Genomic DNA, 18,481 nt, shown 5'->3' on the forward strand with positions numbered 1-18,481 from the left:
TTGGCTAGCAAAAATAAGAAGATTTAGAGACTTCTCTGGTGGTCCAGTGGTTAAGGCTCCAAGCTTCCAATTTCAGGGGCATGGGTTCCATTTTCAACTGGGGAGTAAGATCCCACATGCCACACAGTGCAGCCAAAAGAGAGACAAAGAAAGAAAGCAGACGTGTTGCTCGACCACACTGCATGTTACTGGCTCCCTATGTGCTTTGTCTCTGCCCCACATATGTCCTTATTCTGGATTCAGGAGAAAGCAGCAGCCCCTACCTGGGACATGCCACTCTGTGACAGAGGGAACAGAGCAATAGCTCAAACTTTAGCTCAAGCCTTGAGCACTGCAGGTCCATTCAGCTGCCATTTTCTAAAGCATGTCACAAGGCCAGTGTGAGAATGGGATGTGTAAGTGGAGACATGTAATCATCTTATAAAGAAAAGGGGTACAAAATGGCTGAGAACAATAATGCAATCTACCAAAGTTGGTTTGTGTTGTCTTGTGTATCCCTTTTCTTTCCCTTTATTTTTCAATCACAATTTCTATTTTAGATGTGTCTCCAGTAATTAAAATGTAGTTGCATTTTTTTTAACTAATCCAACAATTTCTGACTTTTAATAGGTAGAAATGTCAAAGTGTCTAGGCTTTGACAGAGGAAAATGGATGAGTCCCAGAAACTAAGCTTTTGATGTGAGCTAAATGGAGTATACAAGAGATACAATACAAAAAAAAAAAAAAAACACATGTAAGGGTCCACTGGCTGAGAGTAATGCTGCATGGCACCTCTCTATTCCAAGCCTGGCCTCTTTGGAGGGTTTCTACCCACTTTTAGAAATTACATTTGATCAATCTAGAAAATGCCTGTGCTCACTTAATGGCACCTAAACTTACTCCAAGTCACAACCTAAGGATTTTTAGGCTAATTTAAGGATGAAGTATACACAATGATGCTTCACAGGTGGCTCAGTGGTAAAGAATCAGCCTGTTAATGCAGGCGATGCAAGAGACACATGTTCAATCTCTGGGTTGGGAAGATCCCCTGGAGTAGGAAATGATAACACACTCAAGCATCCTTGCCTGGAATATTCCATGAACAGGAAAACCTGTAAGGCTGTACAGTCCATGAGGTCACAAAGAATTAGACATGACTAAATATGTGTGCATAGTCGAAAATAATAAATGAAGACAAAGTCACCTTTTACAGGTCTTGGCAAGAACAAAAAAGTTTTCTTCCATTTTAACAGAGAAAGAAGGGCACATTTATCATTTTCAGAGCATTGGAAATACCATTATTGCGCCATTCCTGGGAAAGGAAAATCTGGCATAATTTTGTCAACTATTTGAGAACATCATAAATTACTCAACCTTTAAAAAGAATGAAATAATGCCATTTGCAGCAACATGGATGGACCCAGAGATAGTCATACTGAGTGAAGTAAGCCAGACAGAGATGGAGAAATACATATGTCATTCCTTTTAAGTAGAATCTAAAAAGAAATGATACAAATGAACTTACCAAACAGAAAGAGACTCACAGACTTAGAGAGCGAACTTATGGTTGCCAAGGGGAAGGATGAGGGGAAGGAACAGTTAGGGATTTGGGGATGGACATGTATACACAGCTGTATTTAAAGTGGATGACCAACAAGGACCTCCTGTATAGCACAAAGAACTCTGCTCAACAGTTATGTGGCAGCCTGGATGGGAGGGGAGTTTGGGGTAGAATGGATACATGTATATGTATGGCTGAGGCCTTTCCCTGTTCACTTAAAACCATCACAACATTGTTAATTGGGATTCAGTTCAGTTCAGTCACTCAAGTCGTGTCCGACTCTTTGCGACCCCATGAATCACAGCACACCAGGCCTCCCTGTCCATCACCATCTCCAGGAGTTCACTCAGACTCACGTCCATCGAGTCCGTGATGCCATCCAGTTACCTCATCCTCTGTTGTCCCCTTCTTCTCCTGCCCTCAATCCCTCCCAGCATCAGAGTCTTTTCCAATGACTCAACTCTTCACATGAGGTGGCCAAAGTACTGGAGTTTCACCTTCAGCATCATTCCCTCCAAAAAAATCCCAGGGCTGATCTCCTTCAGAATGGACTGGTTGGATCTCCTTGCAGTCCAAGGAACTCTCAAGAGCCTTCTCCAACACCACAGTTCAAAAGCATCAATTCTTCAGCGCTCAGCCTTCTTCACAGTCCAACTCTCACATCCATACATGACCACAGGAAAAACCATAGCCTTGACTAGACGGACCTTTGTTGGCAAAATAATGTCTCTACTTTTGAATATGCTATCTAGGTTGGTCATAACTTTCCTCCCAAGGAGTAAGCGTCTTTTAATTTCATGGTTGCAGTTACCCCAATACAAAATAGAAAGTTTAAAAAAAAAATTTTTTTTAACATCTCTGTGTGGCTTGTGGGATCTCAGTTCCCCAACAAGGGACAGAATCCAGGCCATGGCAGTGAAAATTTGGAATCCTAACCACTAAGCCACTAGGGGACTCCCTCAAAAGTTTTGTGTTTCAGTTTCTCTGAAACTCTAAAGCAGGCCACCAAACTTTTATTAACTGAATAAAGCAAAAACATGGTGTAATTCCCCTAGAGGCCTCAACATGTGTATTTGGCATCTCCAACTAAATTTGTAGTTGTGATTAATTTTCAGGGTTAAAAGTCTTTGATTATCATAATAGTAATTAACCTCTTTTACCTCATATTCCCAAGAGTCATTCTCAATTAAATTCTTAGGAGCAAGCAAGAGTTTCAAATATCACAGCTTATTCATGGCCTATTTTCATAGAGAAAAGGACACATCACATCTTAGATGCAAGAAAAAAAATGTTCAAAGTTCCATTTATCTTATAAAGGATTCGGAGTTTCAGAATAAACACATGAAAACAACTGGTAAGCAGATTTCAAGTCAAAGTAATGATGGATTTTGTGACAGAGTTTAACAAAGATGTAATAGGCAATCCACAGTAGGTCTCAGGCTAGAAAAATAGTTGAAAAGAATGTTTATATTTAGCCCTTGGTAGAACTGTGTGTGTGTGCTCAGTCATGTCCAACTTTTTGTAACCCCGTAGACTACAGCCCACCAGGCTCCCCTGTCCATGGAGTTCTCCGGGTAAGAACTGAAGTGGGTAGCCATTCCCTTCTCCAGGGCATCTTCTTGATCGGGATCGAACCCAGGTCTCCTGCATTGCAGGTAGATTCTTTATCGTCTGAGCCACCAGAGGTTGCTTTGGTAGAACTATCTCATCCTAAATATCCCTTCCAATGCTAAGACTTTTCTGAATCTAAAATGTTCCAGTTACTCAATTATTCAAAATAGTAATGAAAGAGGAAACAGACAAAGCAGGCTCCAGCTTGAAAGCAGGACTCCATCTTGGGCTAGACTGTGGACTTTGAGCTATATACCCAGTATCTATGGAAATGACCTACCAACTGGAAAACCAGGCCCCAGGAAGGAAGAGACTCTCCATTGCCTAAAAGAATACCCTGATTATCTGTGTAACCAAATAGAATCATACATTCTATTATGCTTATTGAGGTATGAGGTATGAGGCATATGAATCATGGGTTAACTTTGATTGTATCTTTCTTTTCCTTTGTTCAGACTAGTTTCAGGGAATTTGGGGAGGTGGGTTTGGGCACTTACACTTATGGTATATAAGGTTTTCACAAAAACTGGTCGGGGTCCTTGGCTAAGAGGAGACTCTGCCTTGGGCCCGCTGGTGTAATAAACTGCACTCCACTATCTGCATGGTCCATCTGAGTGAGTTTGTTTCCCAGAACACGAGGCTACAACAGTAAGAACAACATTCCTAAATACGGAACATAGCAATGAGAGTGACATTTTTGCATTAACTAAACTAGGGAAGTGAGTCTTGATCCAGGCTTATGTAACATATAATTTAGACCATAACTAGGGCCTCTCTGACCTCTTTTCCCTCTCTACAAAAGTGGGAATAAGAATCCAGATTGTGACTTTTACTAAAGAATGCATCTTTGGATCAGATAGAACTGGAACTGAATCTGGCTTTGTCACACACTAGCTATGTGACAAGAAAATTATTTTTTTTAATTTATTTATTTTAATTAGAGGCTAATTACTTTACAATATTGTATTGGTTTTGCCATACACCAACATGAATCTGCCACGGGTGTACACATGTTCCCAATCCTGAACCCCCCTCCTGCCTCCCTCCCCTTTAAATTCTATAAATTTCAAGTTTTACATGTGCAAAATGTAAATCACAATATCTACTCCCTACTTCAAAAGGTTGCCAAACATACATGTATAAAATAGCAAAACCTTGAAACAGATTAAAACAGCTACTGACAAAATGCAAGAAAAATATGACACATTCAACATCAATTATAGGGATGATTTAATAGTCACCTATCAGAAATTAATAGATCAAAACAAAAGATGATGTGGAAACAAACACTGCCAACCTAAAAATCAGCAAGAAAATTTTGTGTCTAAGTAGGCGATACACTTTTCATTTTGTTGCTGTTGCTGTTGTTGTTGTTCAGTCAGGTCCAACTCCTTGCAAACCCAAGGACTGCAGCACACAGGCTCCTCTGTCCTCCACTGTCTCCCAGAGTTTGCTCAAGTTCATGTCTATTGAGTCAAGTGATGCTATCTAACCATCTCATCCCCTGCCACTCCCTTCTCACATTCTTTTTTAATAGTACCTAAATTTTTCAAGCACTTAGCATATAATGACCAGGAACTCAGTGTATGTTAAGTAGTATCACAGCTACCCCTCGTGGCTCAGAGGCAAAGAATCCACCTGCACTGCAGGAGATGAGGGTTTGATTCCTGGATCAGGAAGATCCCCTGGAGAAGGAAATTGCAACCCACTCCAGTATTCTTGCCTGAGAACTCCCTTGGACAGAGGAGTCTGGTGGGCTACAGTCCATGGGGTCGCAAAGAGTCAGACACAATCTAGCGACTGCTGCTGCTGCTGCTAAGTCGCTTCAGTCATGTCCAACTCTGTGCGACCCCAGAGACGGCAGCCAACCAGGCTCCGCCATCCCTGGGATTCTCCAGGCAAGAACACTGGAGTGGGTTGCCATTTCCTTCTCCAACCTAGCGACTAAACAACAAAAATCACGGCTATTACCTAAAACCTAAAAATAGAAACGAAGGCCTTTTGAGGAGAATGACTTCATCTGAATAACACTAATTATACAGTACTGAGACCAACTGATGAAAGTTCCTGGGGAAAAAGGTTTTACCTCAAGTTAATAAAGAATTTCTAAGAGTTAGAGATGATCAAATATGAAACAAGATGCACGAATAAGCAACTTGCATGTTTTCCACAAATGAAGGATTCTAAGCATAGATAGTTTGACTTTTTGGAGAGGAAGATATAGCAGGTTTGGACAAGTAGCCCCTGGACTGTGAAGCTTTCCAAGAAAATCAGAGCAAGAAAATAGTGCATCATACAGCATTGAGAAGGAATCAAACAAATACAATTCTGAAAAGTTAAGGTTCTTTCTATGTCTAAATATACAAAACACGTGCCAAGAATTATGGGGTCAGTTTTGAATTGCCCACAGGGTATACAAATGTGTGTGTTTATCTTCCATTTATTGTGTGGTAGAAGCATATGCTGGAAGAAACATGACTTACAAGGCCAAATAGCTTTAGGGTCTTTATCAAAAATTTTATTGTAGACAGAAGTCAGGCAGATGCAGTACAAATCTGAGTTTTCACATCTCTACTTCATATTAATATTTTCACATTTTTATTACTCATGGAAGGGCTTCCCTGGTGGCTCAGTAAGTAAAAAAAAAAAAAAAAAAAAATCTGCCTGCCAATGCAGGAGACGTGGGCTCGATCCCTGGGTCAGGAAGATCCCCTGGAGAAGGAAATGGCAATCCACTCCAGTATTCTTGCCTGGGAAATTCCATGAACATGAACAGAGAAGCCTGCCAGGCTACAGTTCGTGGGGGTCACAAAAGAGTTGGACATGACTTAGCAACTAAACAGCAACAATATATTTGGTTGTGCCAGGTTTTAGTTGTGACATGTGGGATCTAGTTCCCTGAACAGAGATGAACCTGGGCCCCCTCCAATGGGAGCAAGGGAGTCTCAGCCACTGGACCACCAGGGAAATCCCTATTTTTTTATTCTTGAATTGTATGATCAAAATAAGTTGAGTGATTTTCAGTTAATTATATATTTCAGCTAGTTTGAATAGATTTGGGTTTAAGGAAGGAAATAAGGAGAAAAGAAATATATCAAATAAAAATCAAAGAGTTAAAGTTTAAAGAATTCACAGAGTTGCTATTTGGGGGGGCTTTTTCCCCTAGCGCATCAATTACATAGATGAAAACTGAGGCCAAGTGATTTCCCCAGAGCCACATAATTGAGTCCCACACAGGACTAGAACCCACCCCCTCTTGAACATTCTCTTTTACATCTAGCAAAATCATAAAACATTTGAAAGACATCTTAAACTGTTCTAACCTCCTTTGTTTCTTCTCCTTCCACACAGAAATGGCCACAAAAAACCAGACCACCATCACTGAATTTACGCTTATCTCTTTTCCTGCTGTCCAGGGGCTTCAGACATTGCTTTTTGTCATTCTCCTGCTAGTTTACACGCTCACCATAACAGGAAACATTGTCATCATTTCCTTAATATGGACCGATAATCGTCTCCAAACACCAATGTACTTCTTCCTCAGTAATCTGTCATTTTTGGACACTTTATTCACAACTACTATTACTCCAAAGTTACTAGCTTGCCTCTTAGAGGAGGAGAAAACCATATCTTTTGCAGGCTGCATCAGCCAAACATATTTCTACTTCTTCCTGGGGACCGTGGAGTTCATCCTGCTGGTGGTGATGTCCTTTGACCGCTATGTGGCCATCTGTAAGCCCCTGCGCTACACCATCATCATGAACAGCAGGGCGTGTCTCCTGCTGGTTCTGGGCTGCTGGGTGGGGGCCTTTCTGTCCGTGCTCTGCCCAACTATTGTGGTGTCCAGGCTGCCATACTGTACTGCAGAAATTAGTCACTTCTTCTGCGACATCGCCCCTTTACTGCAGGCGGCCTGCATAGACACTCATTTCATTGAAATGATAAGCTTCCTCTTGTCTTCTCTCATCCTCCTGACCTCGCTGGTGCTCACCACTGTGTCCTATATCTACATCATCTCTACCATCCTGCGCATCCCCTCGGCCCAAGGACGTCAGAAAGCCTTTTCCACCTGTGCTTCTCACATCACTGTCGTCTCCATTGCCTACGGGAGCAACATCTTTGTGTATGTGAGACCCAATCAGAACCACTCCCTGGAATTTGACAAGATAGCCACTGTCCTCATTACCATAGTGACTCCTCTTCTGAACCCCTTCATTTATAGTCTAAGGAACAAAAAGGTAAAGGAAGTCTTGAGAGAGTCAGTTAGCAGGATAGTTCTACCACATTCCAAAGGAACATGACACTCAGCAGTTTCAGGACATCTAAGACTTGCTTCCTCTATATGTCACTTTGCTCTGCGTAAAGAATGACACAGAATCGTGACTGAAGTCTCACAGTCTATAGGCAGGATGAGAAAGCATCACATATCACCAAGACTCAAGCGTTATGATCTTGCTATGGAAAACCAGGAATAAATAAGGACTCTTTGGCTCCCTAGTCCTTGAAGTATTTTGCATAAATTAATGTAGAAAGGCAGAAACATTCCAGACTGAGTTCTAAGAGCTGATGTCTAACATTTGTTCAGGCACTAATTTCTTTTTTTTTTTTTTTAACACAATACTTTTTTTTTTTCAATGGACTTCAGTAAGTTACTTCTTTAAGCTGCCACTTGCTCATCTGTAAAATAGAGCCAAGAACTTCTGCTCTGTTTATCTTACTGGGCACTTGTGGCTACAAAATGAGATGATTTTCATAAAAGTAACATTGATTTCACATGGAGAGATTGTTGAGATAGAAAAAGGAAGCTTTCATCAGCCCTGAGATGGTGGAAGTTCTGACCCTGTTGCTGAGTATCTTAGAAGATAAGAACCCCAAAGGGGCTCAACAAATAAATGTAATCTTATGAATCAAAGCAGATTTGTCCTAGAGAAGGGAGCCTCACACTGCCACTGTCAGGAGGATTATATGAATAATAACATTTAAGAAAAAAATCATTACCTGACCCAGAACTCATCTGACGTTCACAAATAGGTCTCAGTGAACTGCAAACTGATAACAATGCTTACATATCATCATGCTTTTCACTTGTTGGACAAAAGTTGACAAAATATCTATTTTACACAAGGTCACTGTGCAACACAAAATATTAAACCTCCTCCTTTGTTGCCAAATGGAATGACCGCTACCTCTTTACCAATTACATCTTTTACATACCAATTACATCTCACTCTGTCTACCCTCACTGCAGAAAAGATTTACTGAGCTACCCAATCCTAGAATTGCCACATCTTTCTGATAACACCCAATCCAGAACAAGCCCCCATTTCCTTAGGTTCATTGTTTCACTGAGATATTCCACATTCTCCAAAGTGTGAGTTCTTTCTCATCAGATCAGATCAGATCAGATCAGTCGCTCAGTCGTGTCCGACTCTTTGCAACCCCATGAATCGCAGCACGCCAGGCCTCCCTGTCCATCACCAACTCCTGGAGTTCACCCAGACTCATGTCCATCGAGTCAGTGATGCCATCCAGCCATCTCATCCTCTGTCGTCCCCTTCTCCTCCTGCCCCCAATCCCTCCCAGCATCAGAGTCTTTTCCAATGAGTCAACTCTTCGCATGAGGTGGCCAAAGTACTGGAGTTTCAGCTTTAGCATCATTCCTTCTAAAGAAATCCCAGGGCTGATCTCCTTCAGAATGGACTGGTTGGATCTCCTTGCAGTCCAAGGGACTCTCAGGAGTCTTCTCCAACACCACAGTTCAAAAGCATCAATTCTTTGGCGCTCAGCCTTCTTCACAGTCCAACTCTTACATCCATACATGACCACAGGAAAAACCATAGCCTTGACTAGACGAACCTTTGTTGGCAAAGTAATGTCTCTGCTTTTGAATATGCTATCTAGGTTGGTTATAACTTTCCTTCCAAGGAATAAGCGTTTTTTAATTCCATGGCTGCAGTCACCATCTGTAGTGATTTTGGAGCCCAGAATAATAAAGTCTGACACTGTTTCCACTGTTTGCCCATCTATTTCCCATGAAGTGGTGGGACCGGATGCCATGATCTTCGTTTTCTGAATGTTGAGCTTTAAGCCAACTTTTTCACTCTCCACTTGCACTTTTATCAAGAGGCTTTTGAGTTCTTTAAGCCAACTTTTTCACTCTCCACTTTCCCTTTCATTAAGAGGCTTTTGAGTTCTTTAAGCCAACTTTTTCACTCTCCACTTTCACTTTCATCAAGAGGCTTTTGAGTTCCTCTTCACTTTCTGCCATAAGGGTGGTGTCATCTGCATATCTGAGGTTATTGATATTTCTCCCGGCAATCTGGATTCCAGTTTGTGTTTCTTCCAGTCCAGCATTTCTCATGATGTACTCTGCATAGAAGTTAAATAAACAGGGTGACAATATACAGCCTTGACGAACTCCTTTTCCTATTTGGAACCAGTCTGGTGTTCCATGTCCAGTTCTAACTGCTGCTTCCTGACCTGCATACAAATTTCTCAAGAGGCAGATCAGGTGGTCTGGTATTCCCATGTCTTTCAGAATTTTCCACAGTTTATTGTGATCCACACAGTCAAAGGTTTGGGCATAGTCAATAATGCAGAAATACATGTTTTTCTGGAACTCTCTTGCTTTTTCCATGATCCAGCATATGTTGGCAATTTGATCTCTGGTTCCTCTGCCTTTTCTAAAACCAGCTTGAACATCAGGAAGTTCACGGTTCACATATTGCTTAAGCCCTGGCTTGGAGAATTTTGAGCATTACTTTACTAGCGTGTGAGATGAGTGCAATTGTGTGGTAGGCAGTGAATAATAAACCCAATTTTTCAACTATAGATGTGTGCCTGGCAGTCTTTTTTTCATTTTTATTGGAGTAGAGTTGATTTACAATGTGTTAGTTTCAGGTGTACAGCAAAATGACTTCATTATACGTGTACATATTGTTGTTGTTTAGTCACTCAGTCGTGTCCAAGTCTTTACAGCCCCGCAGACTGTAGCCCGCCAGGATCCCTTGTCCATGGGATTTTCCAGGCAAGAATACTGGAGTGGGTTTCCATGGGAGGGGGGTTCAGGATGGGAAACACATGTATACCCGTGGCAGATTCATGTTGATGATTGGCAAAACCAATACAATATTGTAAAGTAATTAACCTCCAATTAAAATAAATAAATTTATATTAAATAAATAAATAAAGGAAATTTTAAAAAAAAGAAAAGCCCTATTTTTATTACTTCTTCCTCAAATCTTATTTAGATTTTTATTTCTGCTTTGGAGCTGCTCACTTTTTAAATCCTATTATATTTTGCTTGCACTCTATACCCAAAGAGATCCAGTGGAATTCATTACAAATTTACTAAACAGCTCCCATTTACTAGATTTTCTCATGCAATTTTGTGATAATTGGAAATATTAAGTTATCTAAGGCCTTGCCAGTTATAAAATCAATCATTTTTAAATGTCTTTTATTTCTGTTTCCCTCCATATTTTCAACATTTCATTTGTCTAAGAAAGCTGTTAGACAATTACCCCAAATTTCTTAGAGATCAGTTCTCGAAACACAAGCTTCTATCCTGTACACTAAAAGCCTGAGTTGAAATTATTTAGTTGTTGTTGTTGTTGTTGTTCAGTCGCTAAGTCATGTCCAACTCTTTATGTCCCCATGGACTGCAGCACACCAGGCTTCCCTGTCCTTCACCATCTCCCAGAGTTTGCTCAAACTCATGTCCATTGAGTCAGTGATACCATCCAACCATCTCATCCCCTGTCACCCCCTTCTCCTCCTGCCCTCAATCTTTCCCAGCATCAGGGTCTTTTCCAGTGAGTCAGCTCTTCACATCAGGTTGCCAAAATATTGGAGCTTCAGCTTCAGCTTCAGTCCTTCCAATGAATATACAGGGTAGATTTCCTTTAGGATTTACTGGTTTGATCTCCTTGCAGACCAAGGGACTCTCAAGAGTCTTCCCAAGCACCACAGTTCAAAAGCATCAATTTTTTGGCTCTCAGCTTTCTTTATGGTCCAACTCTCACATCCATATATGACTACTGAAAAAAACAATAGCTTTGACTACATGGACCTTTGTCGGCAAAGTAATGTCTCTGCTTTGTAATACACTGTCTAGGTCTGTCATACCTTTTCTTCCAAGGAGCTAACGTCTTTTAATTTGCTGGCTGCAGACACCATCCACAATGATTTTGGAGCCCAAGAAAATAAAATACTGCCACTGTTTCCACTTCTTCCCAGTCTATTTGCCATAAAGTGATAGGACCAGAGTTCATGATCTTTGCTTTTTGAATGTTGAGTTTTAAGCCAGCTTTTTCACTCTCCTCTTTCACCCTCATCAAAAGGCTCTTTATTTATGGTGACAGTTTTTTTTTTCCTATTTATGGTTTTGACATCCTAGTAATAATTGAATTCATGTAGCAGTATCTAATTTCACTCATGCATTTAAAAATGTCCAGGATGGTCTTCCTTACTTTAAAAAGACTTACATCCCATTTAGTTTATACAGTGGAAGCCTGGAGGAGGGGCTGTGTTCAAATGGAAAGAGGAAGGTGCTTACACTTTCACTAGAAAAAGCATATGAGTAAATATGAAACTAAATAGTTAGAATAGAAAGTTTCAAAACTCTTTTATTCATTCATAGTTATCTCACACATGAAAATTTTTTAAAGTTTGAACGAAAATATTCCAAATAATCAATGCTGATTAATTTGAGTGATGCTTTAGGTGACATTTTTAAACACTCTACTGTTCTACATTTTCTATGCCTGGAATGCATATGTTTTAATTTTAAAATATTGGAATGGGAATTTTTCTGAAGAGGCTAAAGTTATCTCTATACTAATGTACTGGAACCTAAGAAGTGAATCCCATATTTGGTATTTGGTATATAAATAGGAAATTATTTTATTCAGTCTGTTAAACTCAGGTCATATTCTTAAAGTTGATGTCCATTTTAGAAGAAGGAACAAAAATACCTAAAACTTTCTTTTAAAATCCCAATTATTTTCTGCCTTATTATTATAGTTAAACACTCTAAAGAATTCCATTTTTCCCTTAAGTTTGAAAATTAATCCTGAGGGAAATGTATTAAGACAAACCAAACTGATTGCAACCTTTACTATTTTCAGACTGTCTCCAACTGAAGTTAGCAATGAAGTTCTGAAATGACCATAGTAACTAAAAGTGAAGCTTGCTCAGTTGTGTCCAATCCTTTGGGACCCCATGAATTACACAGTCCGTGGAATTCTCCAGGCCAGAATACTGGAGTGGGTAGCTGTTCCCTTCTCCCAACCCAGGGATCGAACACAGATGTCACACATTGCAGGCAGATTCTTTACCAGCTGAGCCATCAGGGAAGCCCAAGAATACTGGAGTGGGTAGCCTATCCCTTCTCCAGCAGATCTTCCTGACCCAGGAATCAAACCAGAGCCTCCTACATTGCAGGCAGATTTTTTACCAGCTGAGCTACTAAAGAATACAGTAATTTATCCAGTACTCTAGACCCCATATCTAATATTAATAAATCATAGCTACAAAGTAGAATTGAAATTAATATAAAAGTCATCAACAAAGAATGATTATCATGATATGCAGAGTTCTACCTCAAGTGGCAATTCTGTAAACTTCTGAAGGTATGGTATTTTTTGTGCTTATTTATGAAGCACAATCTGATATACTGGAGTTCAATGTGCAAAGCAGCACACCAAGAGAGAATCTAAAGGGACTTCCCTGGTGGTTCAGTGGTTAAGAATCCACCTGCCAATGCAGGAGACATGAGTTCAATCCCTTGCCTGGGAAGATGGAGTAACTACACCCATGCACTACAACTACTGAGCCTGTGCACCCTAGAGCACATGCTCTGCAACAAGAGAAGCCACTGCAACCAGAAGTCTGGCACACAGCAACTAGAAAGTAGCCCCTGCTTGCTGCAACTGAGAAAACCCAAGCACAGCAGCAAAGACCCGGCACAGCCAAAAATAAAAATAAATGAAAGAATACACCTGAAGATAGCCTCCGGTGATTTCATGGTCCAAATTACCTCTATGTGACATCACAGGACTTTATAAAGATTTAGTCTGCCTGAGTGTGCCCTGCTGAAGTCACTAATATCATTTGAGAATCACAACATACACTACCTTGATAAGGATGTGGAAGAAAGGGAAGCTTTGTGCATTGGTGGTGGGAATGTAAATGGATGCATGTACTATAGAAAACAATGTGAAGCATCCTGAAAAAAATTAAAAATAGAACAATCATAAGATCAGCAATTCCACTCCTGGGTATATACCCTATGGAAATGAAATCAGCATCTTGAAGAGATATCTGGACTCCCATATCCATGGTATCAATATTCAAAATAGTAAAGATAAGGAAACAGCTAAGAGTCCAATGATGAATGAACAGAGAAAGAAGATGAAACATACGTGTATGCAATGGTATATTATTTACTCACCCTTAAAAAAGAAAATCTTGACATTTGCTACAACATAGATGAAACTAGAGGACATGCTAAGTGCTAAGTGAAATTTGCCAGAAAGAGAAAAATAAAAAAACTGCATGATCTCAGTTTTATACAGGATTTTAAAAATCTAGCTCACGTAAGCAAAGAGTAGAATGGTGGTAAACAGTACCTGAGGGAAAAAGGGAGATGGAGAGATGCTGGTCAAAGGCTAGAAACCTTCAGTTACAAGACAAATAAGCTCCAGTTATCTAATGTACAGCATGGTGACTATAGTTAATAACACTGTATTGCATGCTTGAAATTTACTAAGAAGGGAGATATTAAGCACTCTTGCCAAAAAAAAAAAAATAACAATAATAGTGGTCATGTATGGATGTGAGAGTTGGACTGTCAAGAAAACTGAGCCCGAAGAATTGATGCTTTTGAACTGTGGTGTTGGAGAACACTCTTGAGAGTCCCTTGGACTGCAAGGAGATCCAACCAGTCCATTCTGAAGGAGATCAGCCCTGGGATTTCTTTGGAAGGAATGATGCTAAAGCTGAAACTCCAGTACTTTGGCCACCTCATGGGAAGAGTTGACTCATTGGAAAAGACTCTGATGCTGGGAGGGATTGGGGGCAAGAGGAGAAGGGGATGACAGAGGATGAGATGGCTGGATGGCATCACCGACTCAACGGACATGAGTCTGGGTGAACTCCGGGAGTTGGTGATAGACAGGGAGGCCTGGTGTACTGCAGTTCATGGGGTCGCAAAGAGTCAGACATGACTGAGCAACAGAACTGAACTGATGTAAGGTGAAGGAGGTATCTTCCCAGGTGGCACTAGTGGTAAAGAACCCGCCTGCCAACGCAGGAGACTTAAGAGACAAGGATTCGATCCCTAGGTCAGAAGATCCCCTGAAGGAGGGCATGGCAACCCACTCCAGTATTCTTGCCTGGAGAATCCCATGGGCAGAGGAGCCTGATGGGCTATGGTTCTTGTGGTCACACAGAGTCAGACATGACTGAAGCAATAAAGCACACACACAAGGTGAAGGATGTGTTAATACTTAACCTCTTTGATGGTCTTTTCACAAATACTTGTATGTCATATCATCAAATAGCACACTTTATATACAATTTTGTCAAGTATTCCTCAATAAAGCTAATGCAAAAATTAATTAGATGATTCCACTATATATGATCTAATGGCTAAAAATAAAGATTTACAACACCAAGTATTAGCAAGGATGTGGAACTATGGTACTCACACGCATGGCTAGTAGAAAGGAAAACAATACATCAACTCTGGAAAACACTTTGTCAGCTTCTGGTACAATTAAACATATGCTTACCAAACAATAGAGTAATTCTACTCCTAGGAACATGTCCAAGAGAAATGAAAACAAATATTCACCAAAAGCATGAACTCAAATGTTCAGAGAAGCTTAATTCATAATTAATAATTGAAGACAGTTCAGGTATCTATCATGTGGTGAATATACAAGCTCATATAGCTACACAATCTGTAGAGTAGATAAATCTTCAAATACCACAAAGGAAGAAACTACTCATGCCTGAAACACTCAAATTAATTTCAAAGCATCAGATTAAGTGGAACAAATCAAAGCTATATGTTGTAATATAGAATGTATACATTAGCCTAGAAATTCAAACTTACATTGACAGAAAGCAAATCCATGGTTGTCAGGGGATAAGGAGGGGAGAGGACAGCAATTTACTTCAAAAAAATGTTAAATACTTCACACCATTGATATACTGGTGGTGGTGGCTACATGAATGCATACATTTATCAAAACTCAAAAAGTTATATGTTTATCTATTGTCTATAAATAATAGCTCAATAAAATATTTTCCCCAATGGATACTGTTTTTTATTGAAGTATAGTCGATCTACAGGTTTTTTTGAATATGTACATAGACATATATCTATGTAAATAGTTTCAGTTTGAAAAACAATTTATTTTAATATATGATGAACTTTTTTTTAATTTAATTTATCCAAATTTTTAGTTTCCAGAGGCTTTAAGCAGAGCTATAAGTTTTTCTTTAAATAAATAAAATAAACACCCAGGAGAGTCTCCCAGGGGACCTTAACTTTCTGTGACTAGTTACTTCACTTCTAACATCCTGGGACTGCACTACTTATAATTAAACTTTTTTATGCTAGAATCCCAAGAGCCATTCTAAAGCAAACTTTCAAAAGTGAATTAAAGAATCATTAAATATCACATTCATCCAGTCGTAACCACATTAATATGCACAAGGTAGTTATTACTTCCAGGAGAAATTAAATTAAGTAGATATATCTGAAGTCAAGTTACAATACAGGTGAAGAATGAACAGGAGTGACAAAAATAAAAGATGAAACTTCAGAGAGATAGTTCCGTCAATACAAATATGAAATTTTCTAACAATCAGGACCAGTAAAGTAGAATGAGATCCTTTAAGAAACAGTGAGTTTCACGTGATTAGACAACAGAGACATTACAGATTATTTTAGCACCAGACTATCTCATATGCCCTTTAGTTCTCATCTAATCTAAAAGTTTATCATTCTGAATAGCTCCAAGTTTCTGAATGGATGCACAAAAGACAGAAATTATCAGAACAAACATAAACTTACATATCTATAAGTGAAAAAAAAAGGATCTGAAACTTGGAAAGATTTCAGTCAGAAAGGCTTTCAGGGTTCTTGCCAGAGATCTAAACTAGAAGTTGGAGGACCTGCTCTTAATTCTTTGGGTTTGATTTCTTGAGTCATCACCAAACTCACCATTCTGGCTTTTTCTTTCTTTCTTTTTTTTTTTTTTTTTTTTGTGGAAAAATGTGATCCAAAATACATACTACTTAAAACCTAGAGAAACAGTCTAAAATTAAGGTTCGCTGAATGTATAAAATATAAGATTAAATGATAATATACCACTTGGAATTAATCTTAGTGTAAGTCGAGACAGATTTTTTTCTGCAGGAATAAGAAAAAGAATTGGGAAAAGTAATCAGAGTTTATCAAAAGACAGGTTATGTTTTATTGGTTTGTTTCTGTTTTTCATTCAAGTGAAGAAGATGAAATACTTCAGCAAAAACTGAAAAACCATTTGATGTGGTTTCGTAAAAGAGGATGTGTTATATGGGAAAGAGTTTCAGAGTAAAACTTAGAGTTACATGGAATTCAAATAGAAGCAGTAAGAGAATTTAAAGAAAATGGACAGAAAGCAGTAGGAATAGCCAAAGTTCATGGTTCTTAACATATTTGAGTGAAGAAAATCCCACCTGCTCTACAATCAATATGATGTAAGTATATCTATTGCACAGTCATCTATGCGTGAGTGCATGCCCCGTAACTTCAGTAGTGTCAGACTCATTGCAACCTCCTGGACTGTAGCCCATCAGGCTCATCTGTCCATAGATTTCCCAGGCAAGAATACTGGAGTGGGTTGCCATTTCCTCCTCCAGGGGATCTTCCCGACCCAGAGATCGAATCCATGTCTCTGGCGTCTCCTTCATTGGCAGGCTGATTCTCTTACTGAGCCACTATAAAGTACCCAGCACTGGTTTATATTTGCTTTGCTTTAACTTAAAACTAAAGGATTAGCCATTAAATTATACACCAAAGGAGTGGGTCAAAATGTATTTTAGACATGCTATATATGCTCAGCAAAGCTGAACAGTATCCAAAGATTAAGTTGAGGGCTTCAAACACCATCCATCTGCATCCACTTTTCCCACTACTATTAATAACCTGATCTACAAATGGCTGAGAAGAATATAAGGTATCAGAGTCCTCTCTGAGAGAACCCACAAGAATTAGTTGGGAAATGGGAGGTGAAGGCTACTCTACTGGATGCTGCCATACATATAGCATTGCAAAGAATAAAAAGACACATATTGATCATTTTCAAGAAAACGTGTTTCAAAATATATAAATGTTTTGCAAATAATGGAATATGTATAACTGACCTCCTTGTTCTATAAGAGTGTAGACATAAAACTTTCTATCGCTATAGAAAAAAACAAAGAAAAATTATACACCTTGATGGAGAACTCAGGTACTATTCTATCAGAAAAACTTGGGTACCATCAGATACTCAATATCAATAACAAAAGTGAGGACAGATGTTGCAGATTTCCTTTCATTTGACTGTCCTGGTTAGTTTCGATTTTTCTGCTCTTTGATTTAGATAACACCTGAAAATTTGAAATAACTTTGAGAAAAATAACTCAACTTTTATTAACATTCTCTCCATTTTCCAAACTGACTGAAATCTCAGTGAAGTAGATTTCTCTTTAAAGGCACAGAACTTAGCTAAGAAAATAGAAGTTTAGGAGGAACGAAATAGAAAAGGGAAGGACTGTTGTATAAAAAACAACAAAATCATTAAGACTAGAGTTTTTATGGAACCATGAAAACAACTTAATACAAAGAAAAATTTTAAATGTGAGAATACTGAGCTTAGAAGAAGTCATGTAATTTATCTAAGATGCTACACTTATAAGGGTAAGAGGCAGAATGAAAATAAATCACTCAATTCTACTCAGATGTTTTTCTACTGCATTTTATGAATGGTATTTTGTGCGTGCTAAGTCACTTCAGTTGTGTCTGACTCTTTGCGACCCCATGGACTGTAGCCCGCCAGGCTCCTCTGTTCATGGGATTCTCCAGGCAAGACTACTAGAGTGTGTTGCCACGCCCTTCTCCAGGGGATCTTCCCAACCCAGGGATCAGACCGCGTCTTCTGTGGCTCCTACACCACTGGGCCACCAGGGAAGTCTTATCAATGATATTGACAGTTGAAAGTTTAAGTTGAATTTGATCTTTTTACTTTATTATTTTCTCAGAGACATGCTGCCCACCTTGCACCGCACTCA

General features: G+C 39.3%; 1 protein-coding gene across 1 annotated transcript; it reads left to right on the forward strand.

The window, feature by feature from the left end:
• Positions 1 to 6,504: 6,504 nt before the first annotated feature.
• On the forward strand, positions 6,505 to 7,452 carry LOC113886054 (olfactory receptor 6M1-like). Its single transcript, XM_027531991.1, has one exon. It carries the CDS (start codon positions 6,505 to 6,507, stop codon positions 7,450 to 7,452), a length of 948 nt encoding a protein of 315 aa, XP_027387792.1.
• Positions 7,453 to 18,481: the final 11,029 nt, after the last annotated feature.

The sequence above is a fragment of the Bos indicus x Bos taurus genome, chromosome 29, assembly GCF_003369695.1.
Source record: "Bos indicus x Bos taurus breed Angus x Brahman F1 hybrid chromosome 29, Bos_hybrid_MaternalHap_v2.0, whole genome shotgun sequence".
NCBI lineage: Eukaryota > Metazoa > Chordata > Mammalia > Artiodactyla > Bovidae > Bos > Bos indicus x Bos taurus.

Bases quoted from the DNA above. Each gene is read 5' to 3' on its own strand.
- LOC113886054 (XM_027531991.1), top strand. From the start codon at position 6,505: ATGGCCACAAAAAACCAGACCACCATCACTGAATTTACGCTTATCTCT.